Source organism: Lygodium microphyllum, chromosome 18 (assembly GCF_053477565.2).
Source record: "Lygodium microphyllum isolate KBCC chromosome 18, Lygodium_microphyllum_v1.1.10, whole genome shotgun sequence".
Classification (NCBI taxonomy): Eukaryota; Viridiplantae; Streptophyta; class Polypodiopsida; order Schizaeales; family Lygodiaceae; genus Lygodium; species Lygodium microphyllum.
The window spans coordinates 49,880,321-49,902,508 of record NC_141152.1 but is presented as its reverse complement, the minus strand read 5'-3'; the positions used below and the strand labels follow the sequence as shown (position 1 = coordinate 49,902,508).

The 22,188-nt window shown below is 44.2% G+C and overlaps 1 protein-coding gene across 2 annotated transcripts in view; it reads left to right on the top strand.

Annotated features, from left to right (window-relative positions):
• LOC148020867 (U-box domain-containing protein 52-like) overlaps positions 1–21,172 on the top strand; it is a 59,067-nt gene extending 37,895 nt beyond the window's left edge. The window contains exons 2-9 of one of the 2 annotated variants that reach the window (XM_087698663.1): positions 10,345–10,466; positions 10,581–10,702; positions 11,105–11,292; positions 17,788–18,281; positions 18,381–18,482; positions 18,564–19,244; positions 19,624–20,341; positions 20,549–21,172. In XM_087698663.1, the coding sequence (XP_087554789.1) occupies positions 10,345–10,466; positions 10,581–10,702; positions 11,105–11,292; positions 17,788–18,281; positions 18,381–18,482; positions 18,564–19,244; positions 19,624–20,341; positions 20,549–20,580 (2,459 nt within the window). In that variant the 3' untranslated portion in view covers positions 20,581–21,172. Of the gene's footprint in view, positions 1–10,344; positions 10,467–10,580; positions 10,715–11,104; positions 11,293–17,787; positions 18,282–18,380; positions 18,483–18,563; positions 19,245–19,623; positions 20,342–20,548 lie in introns of both variants that reach the window. The other variant, XM_087698662.1, reaches the window with a different exon arrangement.
• The last annotated feature ends 1,016 nt before the right edge of the window (positions 21,173–22,188 follow it).

Here is a 22,188-nt window from a genome sequence, read left to right as displayed (position 1 = left end):
CGGCCCCTGTTGTTGTAGGAAAGGGCAAGGCCCCACTCCATCCCCTCCCTTCAACTCTCACACTTGAGACCGCCACCACCACCTCCACAACATAGGAGCCAGTGCCTGCCATGGACACTACTCAACTCATGTCCATGATGCAGTTTTTGGTCACGAAGGTACAAGAGATAGTGCCAGGGGCAGGAGTCAAAAGGCCGGTTGCAACAAATGCCGAGTCAAGGCAAGACCCAAAGTGGCAAAGGTTGGAAGCATCCACCACCACAACACCGCCAACAATGTCCCCAACTATGGACTATGATGCCTATGTAGCTAAACTCCTAGTCCAACTAGAGGAGGCTAAGAAAGAGAAGAAGGCCGTGGCTGTAGAGCTAGAGGCCGAAAGAGAAGTTTCCACGGCTCTTAAGGCTAGAGATAACATGGAAAGCCGTGGAACATCAGAAAGAAATTCGAAATCTGAAAGAGCAACTCAGTGCCAAAGAAAAGGAGGCACAAGAGAATGAAGATCGCCTAAGGCAAAGACTAGAGGATGAAGCCCAAGACCTAGTGGCGGAGCAGCGGGGCCACAAGTTGCTCATCCAATAATATGTTGAGCTTCAGCAATGAATGGCACGGGTGGAACTACGGGGAGAGCCAGCGGGAAGGAGACCAAGTATCAGAAGAACAACGCCAAGAGCAGGAGGATGCCCTGGTATTTAGGCTGTGGTTAGCAATGGAGGAGCAAGGAAGGCTAGAGAGAGAGATAGGAGTCGTGTCGAAGGAGAAGGAAGAGGCCATAGAACAAGCCACTAGGAGAGCCTGTAGGACAACCTGCAAAACGCTTAGCAGGAAGTGGAGGGACTAATGGCTGTGGCCATGACCAAAAGAAAACTGCACCTAGCGGAGCTAGAAAGCCACGTGCAAATTACTGAAGATTTATCAGAAAGGCTCGGAGAGGCCCATCAGCAGTTCTTCGTGGCTGAACAAGGTAGAAGAATAGCCGAAGAGCAGTTGAACCTCTAGGATAAAGAGAAGACCCAAATAGTGGAAGTGTGGAATGAGCAGCATTAGGTGGTAATGATGCTGTCTCAGGAGATGGAAAGGGGTAAGGAAGATCTGGAAGAGAAGGCACAGCAGTGGGAGAGGAGCAACTTTGAAAAAGTGCAAGGATTGACAAAGCGCTTGGCAATGGTGGAGTGCAAGAGGGTGCTCGTAGAATCCGGAGCTGAGGGCTGAGGCTACTGAAGTATGCTCCAACACACAAGAGGCAAGCTTTTTTTAGCATAGTGCTTCATGTCACACAATTTGAAGGCAAGGATTTGGTGGAGAGAATGAAAAGATGTTGGAGTTGACAACCAGAGCTTTAAGGTATGGCCTGCAAGAATGTGCACTCCCAATCAGCACAGGCATAACCAAGGAGCAGCAACGCAGCTACTTACGACAAGCCGGCCTCTCCACTGATGAGCTTAGGAAACTTGGATTCGAGGAACAAGAGCAGCCCCATCCACCCCCAGTCTAACCCACAATGGATCAAGACACCAAGGAAGGGTTGGACTTCGAGTAAGGATTCAAAGGAGAACCGCAAATCAGAGAGCCCAGTTTTCCCTTGCCTGATCTATCTCTAGAAGAGCTAGAGGGTTCCAGGTTCCCGAGCGCGTCATTGCTGCAAGAAGAAGAAGACGGGAACTCGTGGAGCAAGCCCGGCAAAGAGCGCAAGCACAACCACAACGGCTTTCTAACGAGCCCATGCTTCTAGTAGGCGTGGATCACCATCCCGTTAATTGGCCGCAGGAGTTGACTATCTGGCAACAACAGGAGCTCCAATCCTGACCCTTCGAGTTTCTTCCTCTACCCATAGGCCTTGGACCAAGTCTTACCCTTGGAGGTAGTGGAAAGGATTATTCGTTTGGGCAATACTCTAGTGAACCGATGGATCGAGGAGCGAAACATCGTAATCACACAATGGAGGCGGAAACTCGCGGACTACTGGCAGGATAAGGTCTATCATCTTCCCAAAACCGTCCGATGTTACAAGGCACAACCAAAGTGGCGGAGGAGGATTTGGGATACCGATTTTGATGCATGGACGACCTTCTGCAACACCCTATTGGAGGAATGGAATGATCCTGTCTACATGCCCTACCCTCGCAGACATGGAGTAGATTACGATAGGGGGGTGTATGGCAGGTATGACTTTCCAAAGATCTACAACGTCAACGTAGCAACTCTCAAGGAATGCATGACCTTTAAAGGAGGGGACTTGTGCCCATCCATCAACTGCTTCCTTGAGGATTTCTCTTCTTGCCCGGACCCAGCCTTCATAACTACTTGTAATTACCTTAAGACCATTAGGTTTTTGCTTAAACAAAAGCCAGCAGCTGAGGAAGCCCACCTTCCCCCACTCTTTTTTGACATTAACCTAGGAATAGATAGCTGCCCTATGGCTAGGCTCATGATGAGGGCAACCTTGCTTCCCTATTTTTGTATGAGGATCCTGGAGGACATGAGCGATAGCCACTTTACGAGGTGCAATCATTATTTCTTGTCAACCACCCCTCTTAATGCAAAGGCTAGTATCAAGGAATACTTGCAGAGCTGCGCCTTTTTGACTAAGTCCCTAAGACCACCTCGCGAATCATCCGAGGAAGATCAGGGTAGAGCCTAAAGAGCACCCCTTGCATCAAAATGCCGGCTATAATCATCTACTTAAAAAAAAAAAAGACAAAGAAAGAAAAAGTAGAAATACTGGATCCCCCAAAAGCATCTTGAGTGCCACAATCACTGCACCTAGGGTTTTCATACCTAGCGCCGTCCCCCATTGCACATGCTTAGGGCACATCAAGGGCAGGACATTCTTCCAAACCTGTCTTTCTAATCGACGCACCGCACATAAAATGGTGTACGAATTGAGTCCTTAAGTGTGGGACACCACCGAGGGGTTGCCCAAGGTTGACCCATCTCCTAGTTCCACAAGTATGTGAAACACGCACTACACAGTAAGGCAAAGATACCCCCAGGTAGTGCACCTTCTTTTCTTTCTAGTTACAAACAAAGGCCTCAACCACTGACTTCGGTGGCCCCATCATCCATGCAATACGCCCCCAGCCTCTACCACCTTAACCGGGTGATCCGTTTCTTCCCAAGCCCAATTCCTCTGCAGCCCCGTCATCATCGACTCACACGTCCGCCCTTTCTCATCGAACCTTTATCAGCTTAAAACTATGATGGCTCGGAACTAGCATCTGCCTAAGGGAGGGGCCATCTTATGCGACAACGTTCCCATGCAGGCAAACCAAGGCAGAGGCAGATCGAGGCAACCCCAGTCAAAAAGTGAATGAAGAAGCTCATTTGGAACAATACAGGAGAAGGCAGCCACGGAGGGCCAACAGACGGATTCGTCTAACACCATCTTAAATTTCAAAGATGGATCCGTCCACCTGCCATCCTCCAAGCAGGAATCCATTCAACACTATATTCAATTTTAAAGAGGATCTGCCCATCCGCCTCTCTCCACGCAGGGATCTGTCCAACTTTATCTTCAATTTCAAAGGATGAATCCCCTCAACACTAACAACAAAAAAGGACCCGTCTCAACTACATTTTCAATTTCAAGGACCGGTCCATTCAACACCATCCCTCGCAAGGGCTTGTATACAAAGTTAAAAAAGCCATCTGGCTACACCCATCCCACCTTCCAACTACTACACATTAGTGCCATGGGACTGGTACTAAGCTAGGAGGGGGTAATGTTAACCTCAGCACAAGAAGAAAGAGGAAAAAAGTGGAAAAGCGCAAGTCGGGACCTAAAAGAGGTGGCCCAAGAGGAAATCGGACACAACGAAAGAGGCAGGACGGAGAACGACTAAAAGCGTAAGGGTGGCCTAAAAAATCAAGTCAAAGGCAAAAGTGCATTTTTAAATACAAGACACCCCCCCCTAAAATTTTTATAAAAAGAGTGCTAGGCTTCGTCCTGTGCAAATTGTAAAGGTAGATGGGCGGTAGAAAGGAAGCTAGAAAGATAGGAGGACAATGGACAAAAGGGCCTAGACCATGGCCGGCCATGTAAAAAGGGGATGACTGCCCAAGGGAAAGAGGGCATATATAAGCCAAAAAGTTAATGGAAACTCTCATTTTTGGTGTGTGGCAAAAAGCTTCTTCTTCTTCTCTTCTTCTTGCCTTCTTGTGTGAGCTTGAGTGAGGGAGTGAGTATGTGAGAGTGAGGGATCAAGGAGAAGAAGCTCCCCATCTTCTCTCTTCATCTTCTTCTCTCCTTTTCTCTTCTCTTATCTCGTGCGGCTATGGAGGATGGAGCTTGATGGAGAGGGATTGAGGTTGCTCGAGCTTGCATCGAGGATCGTGGAGCTACCGGTGTGCACGGGAGAGGAGGGTACTCGATCGGGTATTAAGGTAAGCTCACTACAACCCATAGGTAGGGAGAGCGCGTCGGCTATGTGAGAGGTATCCATGGCGGCTCGGCTTGAAACGCTTGACCAATGAGCGGTCTGTAGGTCTCGGGGGTTGAGCGTGAGAGCTCCATTCATTGTGTGATAGATGAATGACGTTAGGTGATGGAGGAGGAGCCAAGCTGCGAAAACGCAGGTCCCAGCAACCTGTGCGATAGACAAGTGATGAAATCACTAACGCTCGGTGATGGAGATTATCGCAGAGGCTAGGATATTGATACTGTTGAGAAACACAGATCTATAGCATGGCAGGAGCTATGAAGGTTGGAAGATGAATACAAGACTCATGATGACATAGACAATGGATTGACTATTACACAAGTGAATTAGGTTCCAAGATGGAAGCTTGGACTCATAAGCACAATCTTGTGTAAGACATTGACAATGATACTAATTGAAAGAAGAAAGCATCATGATATATTGCATTCAACTCTTAAAAGTGATAGTCAAGTACAATGCTTTATAGTAGTTGGATAGTAGCATTCCACCTCACTGTGCATATGGGATTCAAGACATCTCTTCTTGAGCATACATCATTTGTCATATCTTTCAATAGACGCCAAGCTAGAGATGATGACGCCAGGTAAGGAGAGGATCTCCACACTGAAAAACGCAGGTGATGGTGGAGCTTGATGGAAAGGGTGCTGATGCCAAGCAGATGATGGTGATACCAAGTGGAAGATGCTCCAAACGCAAGGCTTGATGCTGGAAGAGGGCGTCTGAAGTAAAAGAGGAATGGTGAAGGTAGCTGCGAGCCACGAACCACAATGTCCTCCTGAAGGGGTGCGAGGGAAGTGGAAGGGGTGTATGAGAGAAGGGAAGGGTGTTTGATGATGGAGGAAGAGGGGTGAAGAATGATTGAAGAGTGGTAGAAATAGTGAAGAATGAACGAAGTGATTGCCTATTTTTAGACATAAGCTATCTAGGGTAGCGCATCACTGTGTGGGCGCCTATTGAAAAAGTGGTCAAAATGTGGACACTAGCCCTTTTTGGGGTTGTTAGTGCAAAACCCTAAATGAAGCGTGTGAACTAAAGAAGTGATTTCTCAACATCCCCTCTCAGGCCAAAAAAGGGATAAAGAAAGAGGAGCAAAGAGAGATGTGATGAAGAAAAAGAGGATCTCGGAGATCTAAGATTTCCACCTGAAAGGCAACCGGTAGGAAGGAACAATAGACGGAATGCATTGTAGAACCTGACTCCACCTTCTGAGAGAAGCCACTAGCTCCGTAACTCCATGCTGGAAGGAATTCGAAGGTCTCGTCACCAAGTTGTGGCTGAACCTCCAAGGCCCTAATCTAGGCGGTCTTTGAAGATCCTAGGTATCAGTAGGAGAAATGACTGCGCAAAGACAGCCATTCCCAAAGAGTAAATGGTGGGTGACGACGAACTTCATGATGAGTAGGTGTCCCCCTTGATGAGGGTGAAGATGCAAGGGTCCCCTCTGAAGCCGAAGAAGTAGAAGCCCCCTTCAAGGATAAAGAGAGTATAGCCCCCTCTAAATCCCCCTCTATGAGAGAGAGGGAATTTAAAAACTCATGGATCACAAACTCTGAATTATTTGATGACAAAGGAAGTGCCGCCAGTTGTGTTGAAGAAGGTATCCGGGGGGTCAAACTCCTAGAGGTGGCCTCACGAACTGAGTGGTCGCGAGGGAGGGGAAAAGGGAGGCTCAGAGCCAAGGGTGGGCAACAGTCACTGTCTCTCAGTGAAGTAGATTGTGGAGCCTAAGTAATAGAAGGGGTCGAACAATCACTCTCTCGAAGGAGTGGACTGTTGCCGAGGAGATGGTATCCAATAATCACTCTCTTGGGGTGTGGATTGCAGAACCGCAGGTTGTCGAGGTGGCATTTTTGAAATCCTAGAAGTAGAAGAAACCTCCGCATTGTGGCAGTCGTGAGGAGGTCATGGTACTAGTTGATTCTCCTGTGGCTCGAAAGGGCTTAGTGTGCATTGGATGCGTCTTATTGCCTTGAGCATAAAAATTTGAAGCCGGTGCAGAATACACTCTGTGGCCTAGAAGGGAGAGGTGGCACAGGGAGTGCTTGGGGGTAGATGCATATGCTCTAGGGAGGTAGGGAGCAAAGGTCCATGGCGGCAAGCATTAGTGGGGGTTCCGGTGTTGCCAAAAAAGGAGCACCCAATGGTTTGTCCATCTACCTGTGGAGAAGGCATAGCATCGGAGTGTCAACCTGTAAAAGGGTGGGTAGGTGGGAGAGGAAGAGAAAGGTATCTCTGTCTCCTGGTGAAGCAACGGAAATGAAGGGAGAAATCAGTAGATGATGTTGAACCCGCAACCTATCCTTGCCTTCTTTGATGAACAGGGTCTTTAGCTCTCTGAGCTCTTGCGCTTTGATGCCATGTCAAAAATAACAGGTATGCTCTGATACCATGTCAAAATAAGCGACAGTAGGGTTTGTGGGGAGTAACACAAAGTGTGTATGGCAAACACAGAGAGAGAAGAGAAACTCAGAAACACAAGAAGAACACGATGATGATGCACTGAATCATGCTATGAGAAGAAAAGCTAATCCAGCAGAGCAGCGGAGCTGAAGCTCACAAGATAACTACATTGTCCTATCTGAATCAGGCAGGAGCACCTGTGGGAAATCTACATAGTGAAGGGAGTGAAATGTAGTCCTCCGCGCAATGGGCTAGTGAAGTAATCACTGGAAGATGAAAGTCAGCTGTTGAGGGAGTAAACCGCAGTCCTTTGATGCCGTCGGAGATGTGGTAGATGATCACCATTCATTGAGGGAGCAAACCGCAGTCCTCTGATGCCGCGGAGTGACCTGGGCAGCAAGACGCAAATCCCGAAGTGTCAGAGCTATCAAACGCAGGGAGAGCAGCCTAGATACTGATGCCAGGTGGATAATGATGATGCCAGATAATGGAGGATGAGCTGGGCTGCAAAAACACAGGTCCTAGAGTAGCCTCTGTGACAGACGAGTGACGCCAAGTGATTGGCACTTAGGACAACAAAGAAAGCAGGGCCAACTTCCAGTCAACAAGCATCAAAACATGAGAGTGAGGGAAGCTTGAAATTCATCCATATAAGTACTAGACAGTGCATTCGACAAGTCATCATAACCGAGAGTTTTCTACGAGGAATGTGCAATTCGTCCTCTGCATCAAGAGTAGTTGTGCATTGTGTCACTTGATCACAAATTAAATCTAATACATTATCTTTGGGGTGTGGCTAATAGCATCTGAAACAATCACTATCAAGCCCAAAATCCATACACATACTCATAACATTTGTAGCACAACCATTAGACACTAAGCATCTTGTAAGTGCAAAGTATTCTTTCAAGCATATTTCTGGCAAAGAATTCATGGGGTTCTCAATTATGGTCTCTCAAAGTATCCATGTGAGTCAATAACTTCTATTTTGATACTATTGGTTGAATATAGGCCACTTGAAATGTTGACCCTTGCAAATAAGTCTCCAAGTCTCAAGAAGAAAGACCAGCCTGCACCAAGTCGTGAAATGCTGTCAACAAAGTCTGCAAGTAGTGCAAATCAGCCCCACTAGCAAAGAAGATTGCATTCCCTACACACAAGTCAGTGTTGGAGCATTCTGATTGAAAATTGGCCAAGGTCTTCTGAAAGCACATGCTTGCTGAATTGAAGAACAACTTGCTGCATACAATAAAACACTGCCCATGCTGAAAGAAAGTTTGGGTGAAATTTAATGGTATTTTAAAACATGCTATCTTTCCACCCACACAGTGATTATTTTTGGCAAGGAATTTCATTTTGACATAGATAAGTTCTATTCAAATAAGTTCAAGTACTAGTATTCTGCTGAGAATTGTATGTGTATATAGATTGCAATGGATGGAATTAGAACCGCATATCTTGTTTCAAGCCACCAACATATCTCATGCTCGGTGCTTACCGGTACATTTAGGGATTCTAAACATCTTATTGGCTGGTTTAGAATTGCTGTTTACTGTATGGAAGATAAGTGTTGGGCACAATAAAAGCTAATAAGATATGTAAACTTAGATGCTATTCAGGATAGTGGAAGACCATGCTAATGAGTCCTTCAACTTACAAGATCTTGTCTAGGGAAAAGTGTCATTGTGGAAAATTTTGGTGAGTGTTGTCACTTGTGAAGAAGGGTGTGGAGGCACTGCTAGGGTTTGCACTGAAGAAAACACAGTGTACGACCACGCGAGAAGCACAACAAGACAAACAGAGACATGGAAAGAAAAACTCAAACCCTAAGTGCAAAACTCAAAACTCAAACACAAATAGAGGAAGGGAGAGAAAGAACACAACTTTGAACTGAATGAACACTGTAAATGAATGTAAAAGTGTACAGTGTGCCCAAGGGTAGAACAGTGTCGGAGAGTGACGTCCACCGGAGATACATCCCAAGTTTGTGACCACCAGTCAGAGTGTAGGATGAAGAGGATGCTGCAAATGCAAGTGTTAGGAGGGCTTGGAGCACCAAACTCAAGTAGGACAATTGTGGAAGAGGGCTGGCAGCTATCGCTTGATGCGGAGGATGCTATCGCCTGATGTAGAGGACACCAAACGCAAGCTGTAGATGCTGTTACCAATGTCAAGCAGCTCCAATCGCACGTAGAGGAGGGTCAGAAAACTGTCGCCAATGCTCATGGAGGAGCATTGAATGCAAAGGAAGGTGTGGTAGTAGTTGCTGGGGCTGGATAGCCACATGTGTTTGGACTGATTGCTGAAATTTGCACTCAGGGGTGAGAAACCTGCACAGAAGGAATTGAGACTGAATGGGGCATCCTATCTATTTATAGATGAGGATGGGCCCTACCAAATTAGGGTTTCACTGAACTCTCTTGAACCGCTCCCCGTTTTAGAGTTTTCACTAATTAAGCTTGTTTTGGGGCTGTTTAAGTGGCTAATCAGCATGGAATGAATTTCTTAGCTCAACAAGTGCATTACTGATTGGGGATCAGCTATGCAAAGAAACATTAGTAGTGGGCAATGTGCATTCTGTATGACTTGCAGAGAGATTTATTTGTATTCCTTCAAGACTGGCTGAATGGCCTATGAGGTACAGTCCTATATATTTATATGCTTTTACCCATGACTCAGCAGATTGTGAAGCCAAATGATTGGATATTTCCTCAGGCTTCTAGAGGTACATTGGAAGAGGAGCATTAGGTCCTCTTTCATTTCTTGCAATGTGGGGTTTCACGACACCCCCCATTGACAAGGAATGCTTTAATTTTGGATTCAGCTTTGAGCATCTCTGCACATACAACAAGCCTTCAGGCTTCTGGCCTAACCTTTGGCAACTTTCTAATTTGGGAGAGTTGGGGGTGATTGACAAATAAAAGGTTGTGTGTTGTATTAGTGGTGAAGAATGTTGTGGTAGCCTCAGTGGGAGGTTAATAGATTTTGGTAACATGGGACATACATGCTGGCTAAAAGACATGTGGCATTTACATCTTGGCCAGGACATCATCTGTACAATTGATTGTTTTGTATTTTAATACAAAAAATAATTTTGTAAAAAAGATGACATGAAGGGTTGAATAAAATGAGAGAGACAGCTGATGAGCATTCATAGCCCTTGGGCTGGTTGCCCTGCTGCCTGAATGAACAGGTTTGAAAATTTTATGAAATTTTGAAACATCATACACAGTAAAAATGTGACTGCCTTTACTTGCTAGACTCTTGACAGTCTAGTAAATTGCATGAGCAAAGAGGAAAAATGCATAAATACAATAGTTAAAGATGTTGGGAGTAGTTGCCAGTGTTTACCATTGCAATGTACTAGTTTAACGTTGAATGCCAGACTTATTTAAAAATAAGCTGATTTTAGCAATATTAGCATTTTAAATATTATGGAAAGAATGCTATCTTTATGCTTAAGAAAAAGATAGTAAACACTCACCTTTTTTAATTCACATAACAGATGGATACAGTCTTCCATTGGAGGAGTTGAGTGTTGATGTTGTAGAGAACTTCAAAAAACAGCGTGCCATAGAAACTGAAAGCCTGATTAGTTGGTACAGAAAGATATGTGATGAAGCGAAGGTATGCATGCAGAAAAGTTATTTTTCAGGTTATTTTTCAACCTTACATAAACTTGATTCTTAAATTGAGCTGTTTTATCCCATGCATCAACTTTCAATCACCCGAAATTTCTAGGTGAAAGTAGAAGTTTGTTTCTCGGAAAATGATTTAGTGGAGGAAGAGCTGGTGAACCAGATATCTGTTCTTGGGATTGCAAAGCTATTTATTGGAACTTCGACATACAGTAAGATATCCAAGTATGTGTCCAGGTGTGTAATGGATGTTTCCATAGCCCTATCATCTAAAACAGGATGGCATGTTTAATTCCATGTTTACAGCTCAATAGAATGTCTACCAAGAATTCTGTTTCAAGAGGCTTTAGTGTCCTCTAGCTCAACTATTTGTGTTGAAGTCTAAACTCTCAATTACTGAATTTGATTAACAGTTATGTTTCAAGAATCTTTAATATCTTAACTCGCTTGAAAAGCCTCATTGGTCAAATGATTTGAGAAAACCAAAGTGAAAAGGCACTACAAAATCACTGACATGGAGCACACAACACACCTGCTGTTTTTAGCCATCTCTGTATAAGCTTGAAGCTTGATACAATATCATATATACAACAAATTTATGGAGTTGAGTTTTGGTTGATCTTCTAGGGCATTTAAAGGAGAGAGGATATCATCATATGTGGTCAAGAATGCCCCGGACTTCTGTGCTGTGTCAGTGGTGTACAAAGGAAAGTTGTTAACTGTGAAGGATGCCACAGGCTCAATACAGTCTAGCATTCGAACATCTTCTTCAGCAGCAAGTGATATAAGCATATCGAGCAGCGAAGCAACTGAAGGTAGCCTTCTTAGATTTTTTGTGGGAACCTAATTTGAAATAATTTGTTGCTTAGCATCGACAAAACTTTATTGTGATTTAATTTCGTGGTTGGATGTACTTGTAGACAGTCAACAATGGAGACTGTCTTTTTAAGTGGATCTTTTAAATACATTTCTCTCTGCTGCACGTCTTAAACTCAGCCATGCTCCATCCAGCTGAATACAAGTTCTTCAAAAAATGAGCTTCTTTTAAAATGTATATACTCAGCCTGAATGTTTGTATTTTGTATTGTACTGTATATTCATCTTGATATATTCAAGCACGAATTTAGAACCATGAAGAGAGCTGTGCATCTTCTGCGCTAAACCATGGACTTTATGAGGATACTAGAACTTGAACTATGATTTACACATATAGCAGTGAATGACAAAGGTTCTGAATATAAAGATAAATTTAGTGGGTGTCTATAGAACTTCACCGTTCACCAACTATTCTCCAATCTTTAACATCCATCTGCTGGAACTTAGGAAGCAGTCACTGATTGATTGTTTGGGTGTATTGAGCCCCAGGTATCTGTGAGCTGCCCCCCCGATGACCTGACGAGCTGCCCTCCCTGTTGCTGCTGCTGCTGCCACAAGCCGCCACCCCTTCTTCGATTGCCACCACTCCCCTGCCTGCACCCCCTAAGAGTCCACCTTCCTGCCCCACCTGTGCCCCATTGCTTCTCACCTGTCCAGCCCTGGCCGCCAGCTCCCACGCCCAGCTGCCACCTTTGCCTCATCCACATCTGCCCATGACTACCCTCTTTCCCCCTGCCTATCCAGGCCCCACCTGCTGCCTGAAGCATCTTCCCCTGACCTGCATCCTGCGGCCTGCTGCCTCCTTCGTTTGCACTGACTCCACTGCTGCTGCTGCTGCTGCGGCTGCGGCTGCGGCTGCGGCTGCGGCTGCGGCTGCGGCTGCGGCTGCGGCTGCCGCTGCCTGTCTGTTGTACCAGCAGTTGCATCTGCACCAGTTTCAGTTTCTTTTCCCGCCTTTCCTCCTCGCAGCTGTAACAGTGTTGTTCCCTCCTATTGTGACAGCCTTTCCTCTTCAATAGTCAGACAGCAGCAGGCTTGGATGATCCTAGGTTCATCTTACCTTAGTGGAGGCTGCACGAGAGCTTGTTGAAAGCTCCCTAGTGGTGTCTGCAAGGGGGTTTATTTACATGGTCCTGTGATACAATGGTTTTACAGTTCCTCCTTTGGGTCTTATCATAGGTTTTGCCAACACCCTCTCACTCTTCTCTTCCCAGGTCTTGTAGTTTGAGTACCTCCTATTGGTGAAGGACTTCAGTCGATTGTTTGACATAGTGCTTCTTGCTTCATTTGAAAAGGAAGTGATAGGAGTAGGGGTGCCAAAGGTGCATGTGGTAGTGGCTGACATCAAGAAAATGACTAAAATATTGGAGATTGTAGCTGGCAAATTCCTCATCAGTCACCAGATCATTGTCATAATGCAGCCCAGTCAGTGTCTCAGATGCCATTCATTTACAGCATTGATTGATTTACTTCAGAGTTCTCTTTCTTCTCCATTTGTGTTTGTGTTTTCGTGTTTTGAGATTTGAGTTTTGAGTTTTGTGTTTAGGGTTTGAGTTTTGCATGTCATTGTCTGAGTCTTTGTGTTTTAGTCGTGGTTGTACTTTTTGTGTTTCCTTAGTGCAAATCCTAGCATATCTTCACATGGTATCAGAGCCGGTGCTCTCGTAAAGAGTTTCTTGTGGATATTGTGGAGGCTTGGTTTTATGTGAGGTACATGAACGACACGTATCTGATTCATAATGTCTTAGACACCTTCTCGGGATCCCATGATGTCTTATCAGGCTTCTCCATCATCGGAGGCCTTGAGGAGGCATTATGAACTCGGTGAGGAAGACGACACTCCACCTTCACCTTCACCTTCTTTTTCTTCTCATATTCTAGATTTCAATCTCTTGACAAAAAAGGAGTTTGAAGAGCACTTGCCATTACATATAGTCAAGCTTACACCCCTCCTACCTGCTTTGCTACTCCATTTGGACCGGTTGGTGAGGCTAGCCACCTCTCCGATCATGGAGGAGATACAACAGTTGAAATGATTGGCGACCCATGTTCTTCATCTCAGCCAGGCCTAGTGTTGGGTTCGTACAACCCCTTTGAGTCGTATGAATCAAAATCCTTTTCTATTTCTCCTTTTGGAATGTAGGATTTGGATCATTTTTCAGTATGTAAACTTCAATAGAGGGGGCTCTCAAAGTAGACATCCTTCATCAAGTATATCTATATCTTGTGTTTCATTTGAGCAGGTAAACTGCTCTTCTCAAATCCGTGTCATCCCACCCTCTTCTGATCCACATCTTAATTTCCCTCTTCTTCATTCCAAAACCTCGGATTACACTCCACTTCCACATCTAGCACACTAGGAGTTGAATCCTCTATCTCTGCCTCTAGCAATTTCTCTTTCTCCATACCATATGATCGTTCACACATTGGCCCCAATGAGGAGGTCAGTCTTCACCCTAGGAACTTGACAAGTGTAGGTAGTGAACTCATATGTCTACTTGGGAGTCACATTTATAACATTGGGAGGGAGATTCTCCATGGCACAGGCAGCCAAGGATTGACTCATAGGAAGATATGATGCATTGGCCATGCTAGAGCGACAGAGTTACTAGGCACACTTATAGGAGCCCTGCACATGGAGGTGACTATTTGATTCATTGGTCACACCATCCATGATGTATGATGCACTAGTTTGGACCCCTGGCATAGCTACATATCTATGGACATAGGTTGAGAGACCACAGGTCATCATGCTCTCACAGATAATCTGCAGTAAGCTATTAGTACCACATGGGATCATCAGAGCTGAGTTTGCCGCAACCCCCACAATGCTAGAGGCTCTTTTCAAGACCATCAGTTTTATCCATAGAGATGCCACATTAGTGAGGGCACCAGACTGAAGGCAGAGAGTGATGAGAATGCAGGCGATGATAAAGAGGATAGAGACAAAGATCTGCTAATGATCATGGAGGCAAAAGAGTAGCTGCGTATATAGCACATAAGCTGCATACAGGCTGACCTGCTGCCAAGGAAATGAGCCAGCCTACTAGTCACAAAACAAGCTGGAGCTTAGTCAACCTGATGCCAAAAAGGCTGGTGCACATGAAAATGGCTGCCCACATAATGATGATGCTGCCTAGGCTCCAATGTGGCAAAAGAGATGAGATGCACCCCTAGATCAGGTGGAAATGATGTGAACAGGCTGAGAAATGCAGTGAATGACAGCAGCTAATGCATGCATGCACAGAAAGAATACCAGAGCACCTCCATCTCTATCAAACTCTGATGGAGCTTGCAACCAGGAGATGATAGCAAAATACACATGCTGCTAACATGCATTTGGCTTCATTCACTTACGCAGTGACACATGATGTGCTGAAGGTCCAGGCAGTTGCCACCAACATCAGGAAGATTCTCAATGCCATTGAGATCATGGCATGAGATACCATGGTTCAACAGCTGATTATCATTACTGGCCAAACCAACTAGTGCTGCAGATGGCACAGCATAATAGGTGGCCTGCTACTACAACACAGGTGAAACCCATTTGGCAGCTTGGCTCTTGGAGCCTCACTCTACAGATTAGCATTTTGTGAACATTACCCCATTCTGTAGCTGAATGCCATTGCAGGAACCAAAGTTTTCCATTGACCTTGTCTTCAACCACACTAAATAGAAACCTGTTTAGCTGATCTGAGTCCTCATCATCATGAGTTTACGATTGACATCCTTGAACTTCAAGAACATCTACAATAGCGGCCCTAAGACGCTGATTGATTGTTTGGCAGGATCTACCGCCAGCTCTAGCTGGGGGATCATGGCACCATTGTAATAGGACAAGCTCTTTGGGTCAAGCTTGATAATGGAGGTTCATGTTGGGATCCTTGGCTATATGGTTCAAGGTTGATATTGGGGGCTGACTGTTTTCTGTTAGAGCTGCATGCTGGGCATTAATGGTTGCAGGACCACCAAATATTCAGATTTCTGGTGGAGATTTCAACAATTTATAGACCCTAAATGTGCAAAATTCTAGGTGTTGTAGAGGGGTATAGGAGGCTTAGGAGGCCTTCCTCTTTTCAATGGATGCTAGAGATGCATGGAGAGACCCACAGTTTTGCAAGTAGGGCTCTTTTGAGTTTTCTTGAGGCTATGGATGGATGAGCGGCAGTCTCTTGGGGTGCCTCGATTTGTTTTTTGTGTGGAATTGGGTGTATATATGGTGGGAAGGTCGGCGGTGGGCATAAACCTCTCAGATCATGGCTTCATTCATTTGCTGTAGATGCTTTTGGCCCAACTATTGACCCCTGGTCATTTTGAATTCTCGCACTATCTATGAGTGAGATGTGGGTAGATAAGTAAGAGTTGTGGACTAGAGACTGGAGCTACATCACAAGCATCATTGAGGAGGTTGTGCAAAGCATTGAGCAGTAGAGCAGGGTATGCTAGATATAGACCACTGTAGTTTCCATTTGGGCCTCATCAACTTTCCAGGGATTGGAAGGTGAACACTACCTGCAGGGAGTTATTTCAAGTGCATTGGCCATGTGTCCCTAGGGGAGCAGATTCATAGCCTCGAGCATTAGTACAAGAAAGTGTAGATGGCATTGAGGAGGTGTAGGGCTGGTGATAGACTTCTACTACAAGCTTTTTTTCATCTAAGGGTGAGAGCATGTTAGCCTTTACCAAATATCATGTCCATGGATAGTTCTAATTTAGTACAAGAGAGTGTAGATGGCATTGAGGAGGTGTGGGGCTGGTGATAGACTTCTACTACAAGCTTTTTTTCATCTAAGGGTGAGAGCATGTTAACCTTTACCAAATAGCATGTCTATGGATAGTTCTAATTAGGACAAATGTGGCATGGTTTAACTAGGCCTAAAGATGATCCACAATGCAAGATATCCTATCATGCTATATAGCATTGGAAAGATCTTGAAAAGGAGAATATTGATGTGTAATCTCCAACAATGTACAGTTTGATTTGCAAAAATTTTACAGTACACCTATTTATTTTAATATATTACTCGTAATAAACACAAAAGGGTAAAGCTTAACATGCTTTCACCCAGAAGCTGGTCTTAATGCTGTTCAGTGATGCAGAGGAGGAGGTTTGGAATTGCATACCAACATTGTTCATGAGAGAGATGGGACACTCTTTTGTTGCCTCTCATGAACTTGGAGTTGTTTTTGTGTTTTAGGATTAGGAGGGGCAGAAATTCCCAGATGAGAAGCAGGTCTCAGCAGCACTGGATTTCAAGAAAGCCTATGACAAGGTCAACTTGGATTCATGTGGAGCCATGTCTAGGCTTTCCTCAACAGTGGATCAGTGGTTTTTCAGCACTATAGATCAGCCAGCAGCAGAGTTTTTACTGGTGGATGGCAAGGGGAGGAATTCTCCCTGAAGTGATCAACCTGTTAGGGCTGCCCTTCATTCCACCTACTTGTTCCCTCTTTTTAGAGGTGATGTATTTCTACTGCTCTTGGGTCACTTGACTGAGGGGGCCTGAGAGTATCAGACTTCCACTGAGGTATGGGGCAGAGCGTCTTGATCCAGAGTATGCAGATGACACTGCTTTGCTTGTGAAGGATGACCTTGTGATGTTGGACAGGTTTTGGCTGACCTTAGTTTGAATGGTCATCAGGTCAAAAGTCAATCAAAGATCTCCAAAAAGGTCCCAGATAGGTGACACATGAGAAGACAATTCTATGTGTATGAAAAATAGTCATGGTTGGCAAACATGAGATGGCTGACTATGTGCATATCATGTTGGACAAACCAAACATCTATGGTAGGAAGTGCATAATGATGATGCTGAGCTGCACACAACTGTGATTCGCAAAACACAAATAACTGATCCACCTCGTCATTGTTTCAAGGGGCCATTGATGTTGCTTGCTTTAGCTGCAGTATTCCAATTGAAGTGAGGGAATTGAGAATAGATGCCCTTTGATCCGATGTGCAACTTGTAGTGGAAGTTTGCAGGTATAAGGAGGGAATGCAACCATGAGTTCAAGGTTGATTGTGAGCTTGCTTTACTAGCCTGACTGTAACAACCATACATAACCACCCTGCATGTAGATGGTTGCTGCTATGGCTGATTTGTGTGCCATGCTGGCCATAAGGAGCAGACAAGTGCTGAGATGATTGCCCCACATAGCAAGCAGCATGCCCTTGGCTGTTTTTTAGTCAAGCATACAAGCTCGCAAACAGGAGATGATGCTGTGTGGAAGAAATCTTATTGCTTTCTTAATATTTAGCTGAATACAATGTCTTTTCCAGCTGTTGGATTTTCCATCCATTGGTAGTCAATAGATATGATTTCACCAGAAATGCTTGCTATTGATTAAAAAATGTTTGCTGTACAAACATTGTTTATGTATTTACTGGCAACCTCATGTTAATACTTACAACCATTGCATTAAATACGTTGCAGATAGCACAATAAATTTTAACAGTCCACCAAGATTGTCTAGAGAAAGTGCTCATGCTTCAAGCTCCTCGATATCATTTGACAAGCCACGACGTTGCATAAGTAGTGTTTCCTTCCCTTCTTTTGATGATCAAGCACCAGAAGCAAGCCCAATTACATATTTTGAGGAAACTGCAACAGATAGCAATGGGCATGTACAAGAAAACTGGAAAGAGCAAACAAATTCCTCACTGAAACCCTTTGGTGAATTGGTAACTTCAACACCTGAATCAGTATCAACTGAAAATGTAAAAATGCTTCCAACTTCACACAAAATTGCAGACACTTTAGAGATCTCATCTTCTGTTGACAATGACAACGGCGATGATGATGACGATGATGCACTATTTGAAATCAAAACTATGAAGACTATTCCTAGTTTCAATGCTACACAAATGTCACGGGGTGCACTGCAACTAAAGCTACAAGAGTCCGGTTCAGCATTGGTGACAGATGAGGTAAGGATAGTTCTTGAGTTCTGCAAGCAATCGTTCCTTAGCTCTATATTCACTTGTATTGACCTTTTTAGTGAATTGTGGATTTTGAAACCAATGCAGGATATAGATTCAGACAGCATTGAAGTTCTGAAAAGCCAACGAGATTTGGCACGAAGAGAAGCAGACTTACAAGCTAACCGCTGCAAGCAGGCCTTGAAAATGGTGAGGTTTTCCAATCATTGAAATAAAAGAATCATGCAGTAATCACTCTCACATGGTAGGTATTGACAATTAATTTTGCAGGCTGAAGAGTATGAAGCCCAAAGAAATGAGGAAATCAGGCGGCGGGACGAGGCTTTAAGGGAAGCCCGCACTGCAAAACAGCAGGCACTCAGAGAAGCAAGGAGGTCTGAGGAACTGCTTGCTGCACTTACAGAAGCTAGCAAGAAGGTAGAGGATATCTTGATGGAGAATGAGATTCACAAACAAAATGCAGCTGATGAGGCCAGGAAATATGCAGAACGTCAAAGCGCGCTTGATGCTTCAACAAGACTGGTGGAAGCTGCCATGAGGGATGCAGCTTTGGCCAAGGAGCAAGCAGAAGCAGAAACAAACAAATGCAAGGAGGCACTATTAGAGGTTCAAGAAACAAGGAGAGCAACGGAAGAACTGGAGAAGAGATTTGAGGAGTTGAAAGTGGCTTTTGAAATAGAGACTAGGTTAAGAAAAGAGGCAGAGGAAAGGCTTTTGCATGAGTCCATTACAAAGCACGAGGCACTTGCTGCTTTGCAAAGGTTTCAACAGAAGTACACAGTATATACTTTTGAGGAGTTGCAAGCGGCCACATCAGAATTTCATGATGGAAACAAATTGGGAGAAGGTAGTTATGGCCCTGTATTCAAAGGCAAACTGCATGAAACCACTGTTGCCATCAAGGTTTTGGCTCAAGAATTTTTGAAGGGAAAGGAAGACTTTCAGTGTGAGGTAAATCTGTTTTATACCTCAGGTCTTTGCAATTCAGCCAGTGGCAAGTAGTTTGATGTGTAGTTCATGTATTAACAGATTTATTGTTTGTGTCTTGCCAGAATGTTTTGGTTGATCTAAGCACAGTGATATTAGGTCATGAATAGGTAAAAGAAATCAGCTTATACATGTGTTAACGTGTCCATCCTGAAACCTCTTTGATGCTCTGTGCATTGCTGTGTTGGGTGGTGGCAATGGCATATGAATAAAACAGGAGGGAATAATGCATCAACCTTCGACTTCTGTCAAGATGCAGACATAGGCTCTTGCACACGTAGAACAACGGTACAGAGAGCAGCTCTATTTGGACACTGACTGGCCCCCATTTTATGTGTTGCAGGTAGAATTTCTAAGCCAAATCCATCATCCACACATTGTAATCCTGCTGGGTGCCTGCCCAGAAAGAGCCTGCATTGTCTACGAATACATGGAAAATGGTAGCCTTGAGGATCACCTGTTCTCGAAAAATGACTCTCCTCTTCCATGGTATATCAGGTGCAGGATATGTTTTGAAGTAGCAACTGCCTTAGTCTTTCTTCACTCTCAACCCAAACCCATTGTTCACCGGGACCTCAAACCAGGAAATATCTTGCTCAACCACAACTTTGTTAGCAAAATTGGTGATGTAGGTTTGGCCCATTTGGTCCAAGATAACATGAGATCTAGTGGTACATCAAAGCACAGGGAACCTGTAGTGGTCGATACATATGCATACATGGACCCTGATTATCAGCGGACAGGCATTTTTAGCCGTGAGTCGGATGTATATGCTCTAGGCATTGTGATTCTTCAGCTCTTGACAGGCAGGCCAGCTGTAGGAGTTGCCTACCTGGTTGAAAATGCACTGGATGATGGACAGCTCCAGGATATTCTTGATAAATCTGCAGGTAATTGGCCTTTGGCAGAAGCCATGGAACTTGCTAGTTTGAGCTTGCAATGTGCAGAGCCCAAGAGAAAACATCGTCCACATCTTGGGGACACTGTGCTTGGTAAACTGGAAAGGATCCGAAATGTCGCAGATGCGGCTGCTGCTTGTGCTGGCACTCCCCACCCCAATGGTGAGTTTATCATTTTGAGCATTTTCTTGCTAATATATATACGAGGTTATGGTTTTTCACTCTGCACCAAGGGACCTTAAGGTTCTGACCATCAAAGCCCTTAATCTGGAATCTTGTTGTCTTGCATGCTTCTTTTTCTTTATGCAACTTCTTTCTTGAACCAAGTCTCACCAAATGAACTTAGTAGATCTTTTTTGGTGCCAACAGGGGATAGTGGAAGTTCCATATATTTCAGATGACAGTTTAACTCGGTCGCTGGCTGGCCACAACACCTCACCAACAATCAATTGGAGATGCAGGAACAAAATAACTGCTCCCAGTCATTCATTCAAGCCAATAGACAAACACAAGAGAATAGTTGGTAGTCGGTTCGTTGGTGTGCCTGACCTGATTCTTTGATCCACATACGGATGATCTTTGTAGACCTTTCTAATTCAGACCGAATGCTCATTGCCTTCCATGCAAACATAGATGCTGGACAAGAAGTTCAACACATCCCTATATCTTGGCTGTCATACTTTCCCCTCACTGACAAGCCACTAGATTTAATGATGTCCCATCTCATTCTCTCAGTTTTTCTCCCCTCTCAGTAGGCATCAACACTTCCTGCCTCAATCTGCTCCCAATGTTTCCTTGGTGTGTACGACCCTTACCTCCTCACCAATTGTGCCAGCATACACAAAAATAGAGGTTTAGTATCAAGCATATTCTCTCTCTCTCTCTCTCTCTCTCTCTGTGCCTATGAAGGCTGCACAATTCAAACATATTGATGTGCTCCAATGGGACTGTAGCTCAATTGGTTTGAGTGTGGGTTGAATTTCATTTGTGTGCTGGTTCAAACATTGAGTTTCATCCGTGCGGTGCATTCAATATTTATTTTAGTAGAAATATTCATGTGTTGCCAATGGGGTTGTAGCCCAAGTGGTTTAAGTGTGTGGGGGTGTACATGGATGTTTGAGTTCAAACCTTGCGTACATCCTAGAGGTATCTTTCAAATTTCAAGCCTTTCTTTTAAAAAAAAGAGAGAGAAAATATATTGATGTTCACAGTTGCCACAACAAATGAAAACCATAATAGCCTAAAATGATGTAAGCTTGCTTCTAGAAAGAGGGCACATCAGAAGTTTCATCATGGAGACTGGAACAATCAATCTCCATCCATGTAGCAATGACCTCTCAAAGGATAGCACTACCTCTCCTTTATTCCTATCAAGGTTGTTAAATTAAATAATAATCAAATGTCTAAGTGGCCAAACATGAGGCCATTTGGCGAGCATGCAAAAGCCATGTGCATTGCTAAAAAGAGAACCCGTAAAAGCCACAAGACTACTAGTAGAAAATGAAACTTGCTGAAGTCCTTGATCACTATCTGCCCTCCCATCTTTATTTCACTCCTTTTTTTCCCCTCTTTTTCATGTTTATGTTTGTGCATATGTGCATGTTGTGTGCATATGTATATTGATACACATTTCCATGTATGTATGTGTGCATGTGTATGCATGTATGTGTGTATAGGGTTGTGTATGTATAGATTTGTATGTGTTTGCATGTGTACCTAAGTGTGTGCTCATGTGCTTGTATTGATGTGTGTGTTTCATAAGTTTATGTCAGGTTGTGAGGTGTTCGTAACTGTGCATACTCTCTCTCTCTCTCTCTCTCTCTCATATGTTTATGGCTCTCTGTATGTATATTGTATTTTTCATTTGTGGATCTGTGTGTGTATACATGTGTGTATGTGTGCATGTGTGTGTTTTATACATGTCCATTTGGGTGGTCCTCATCATAAGTGTGAGTATACTCTCCCTCATAATTTTTCTTTCCTCTGTCTCTGTCTCTGTCTCTCTCTCT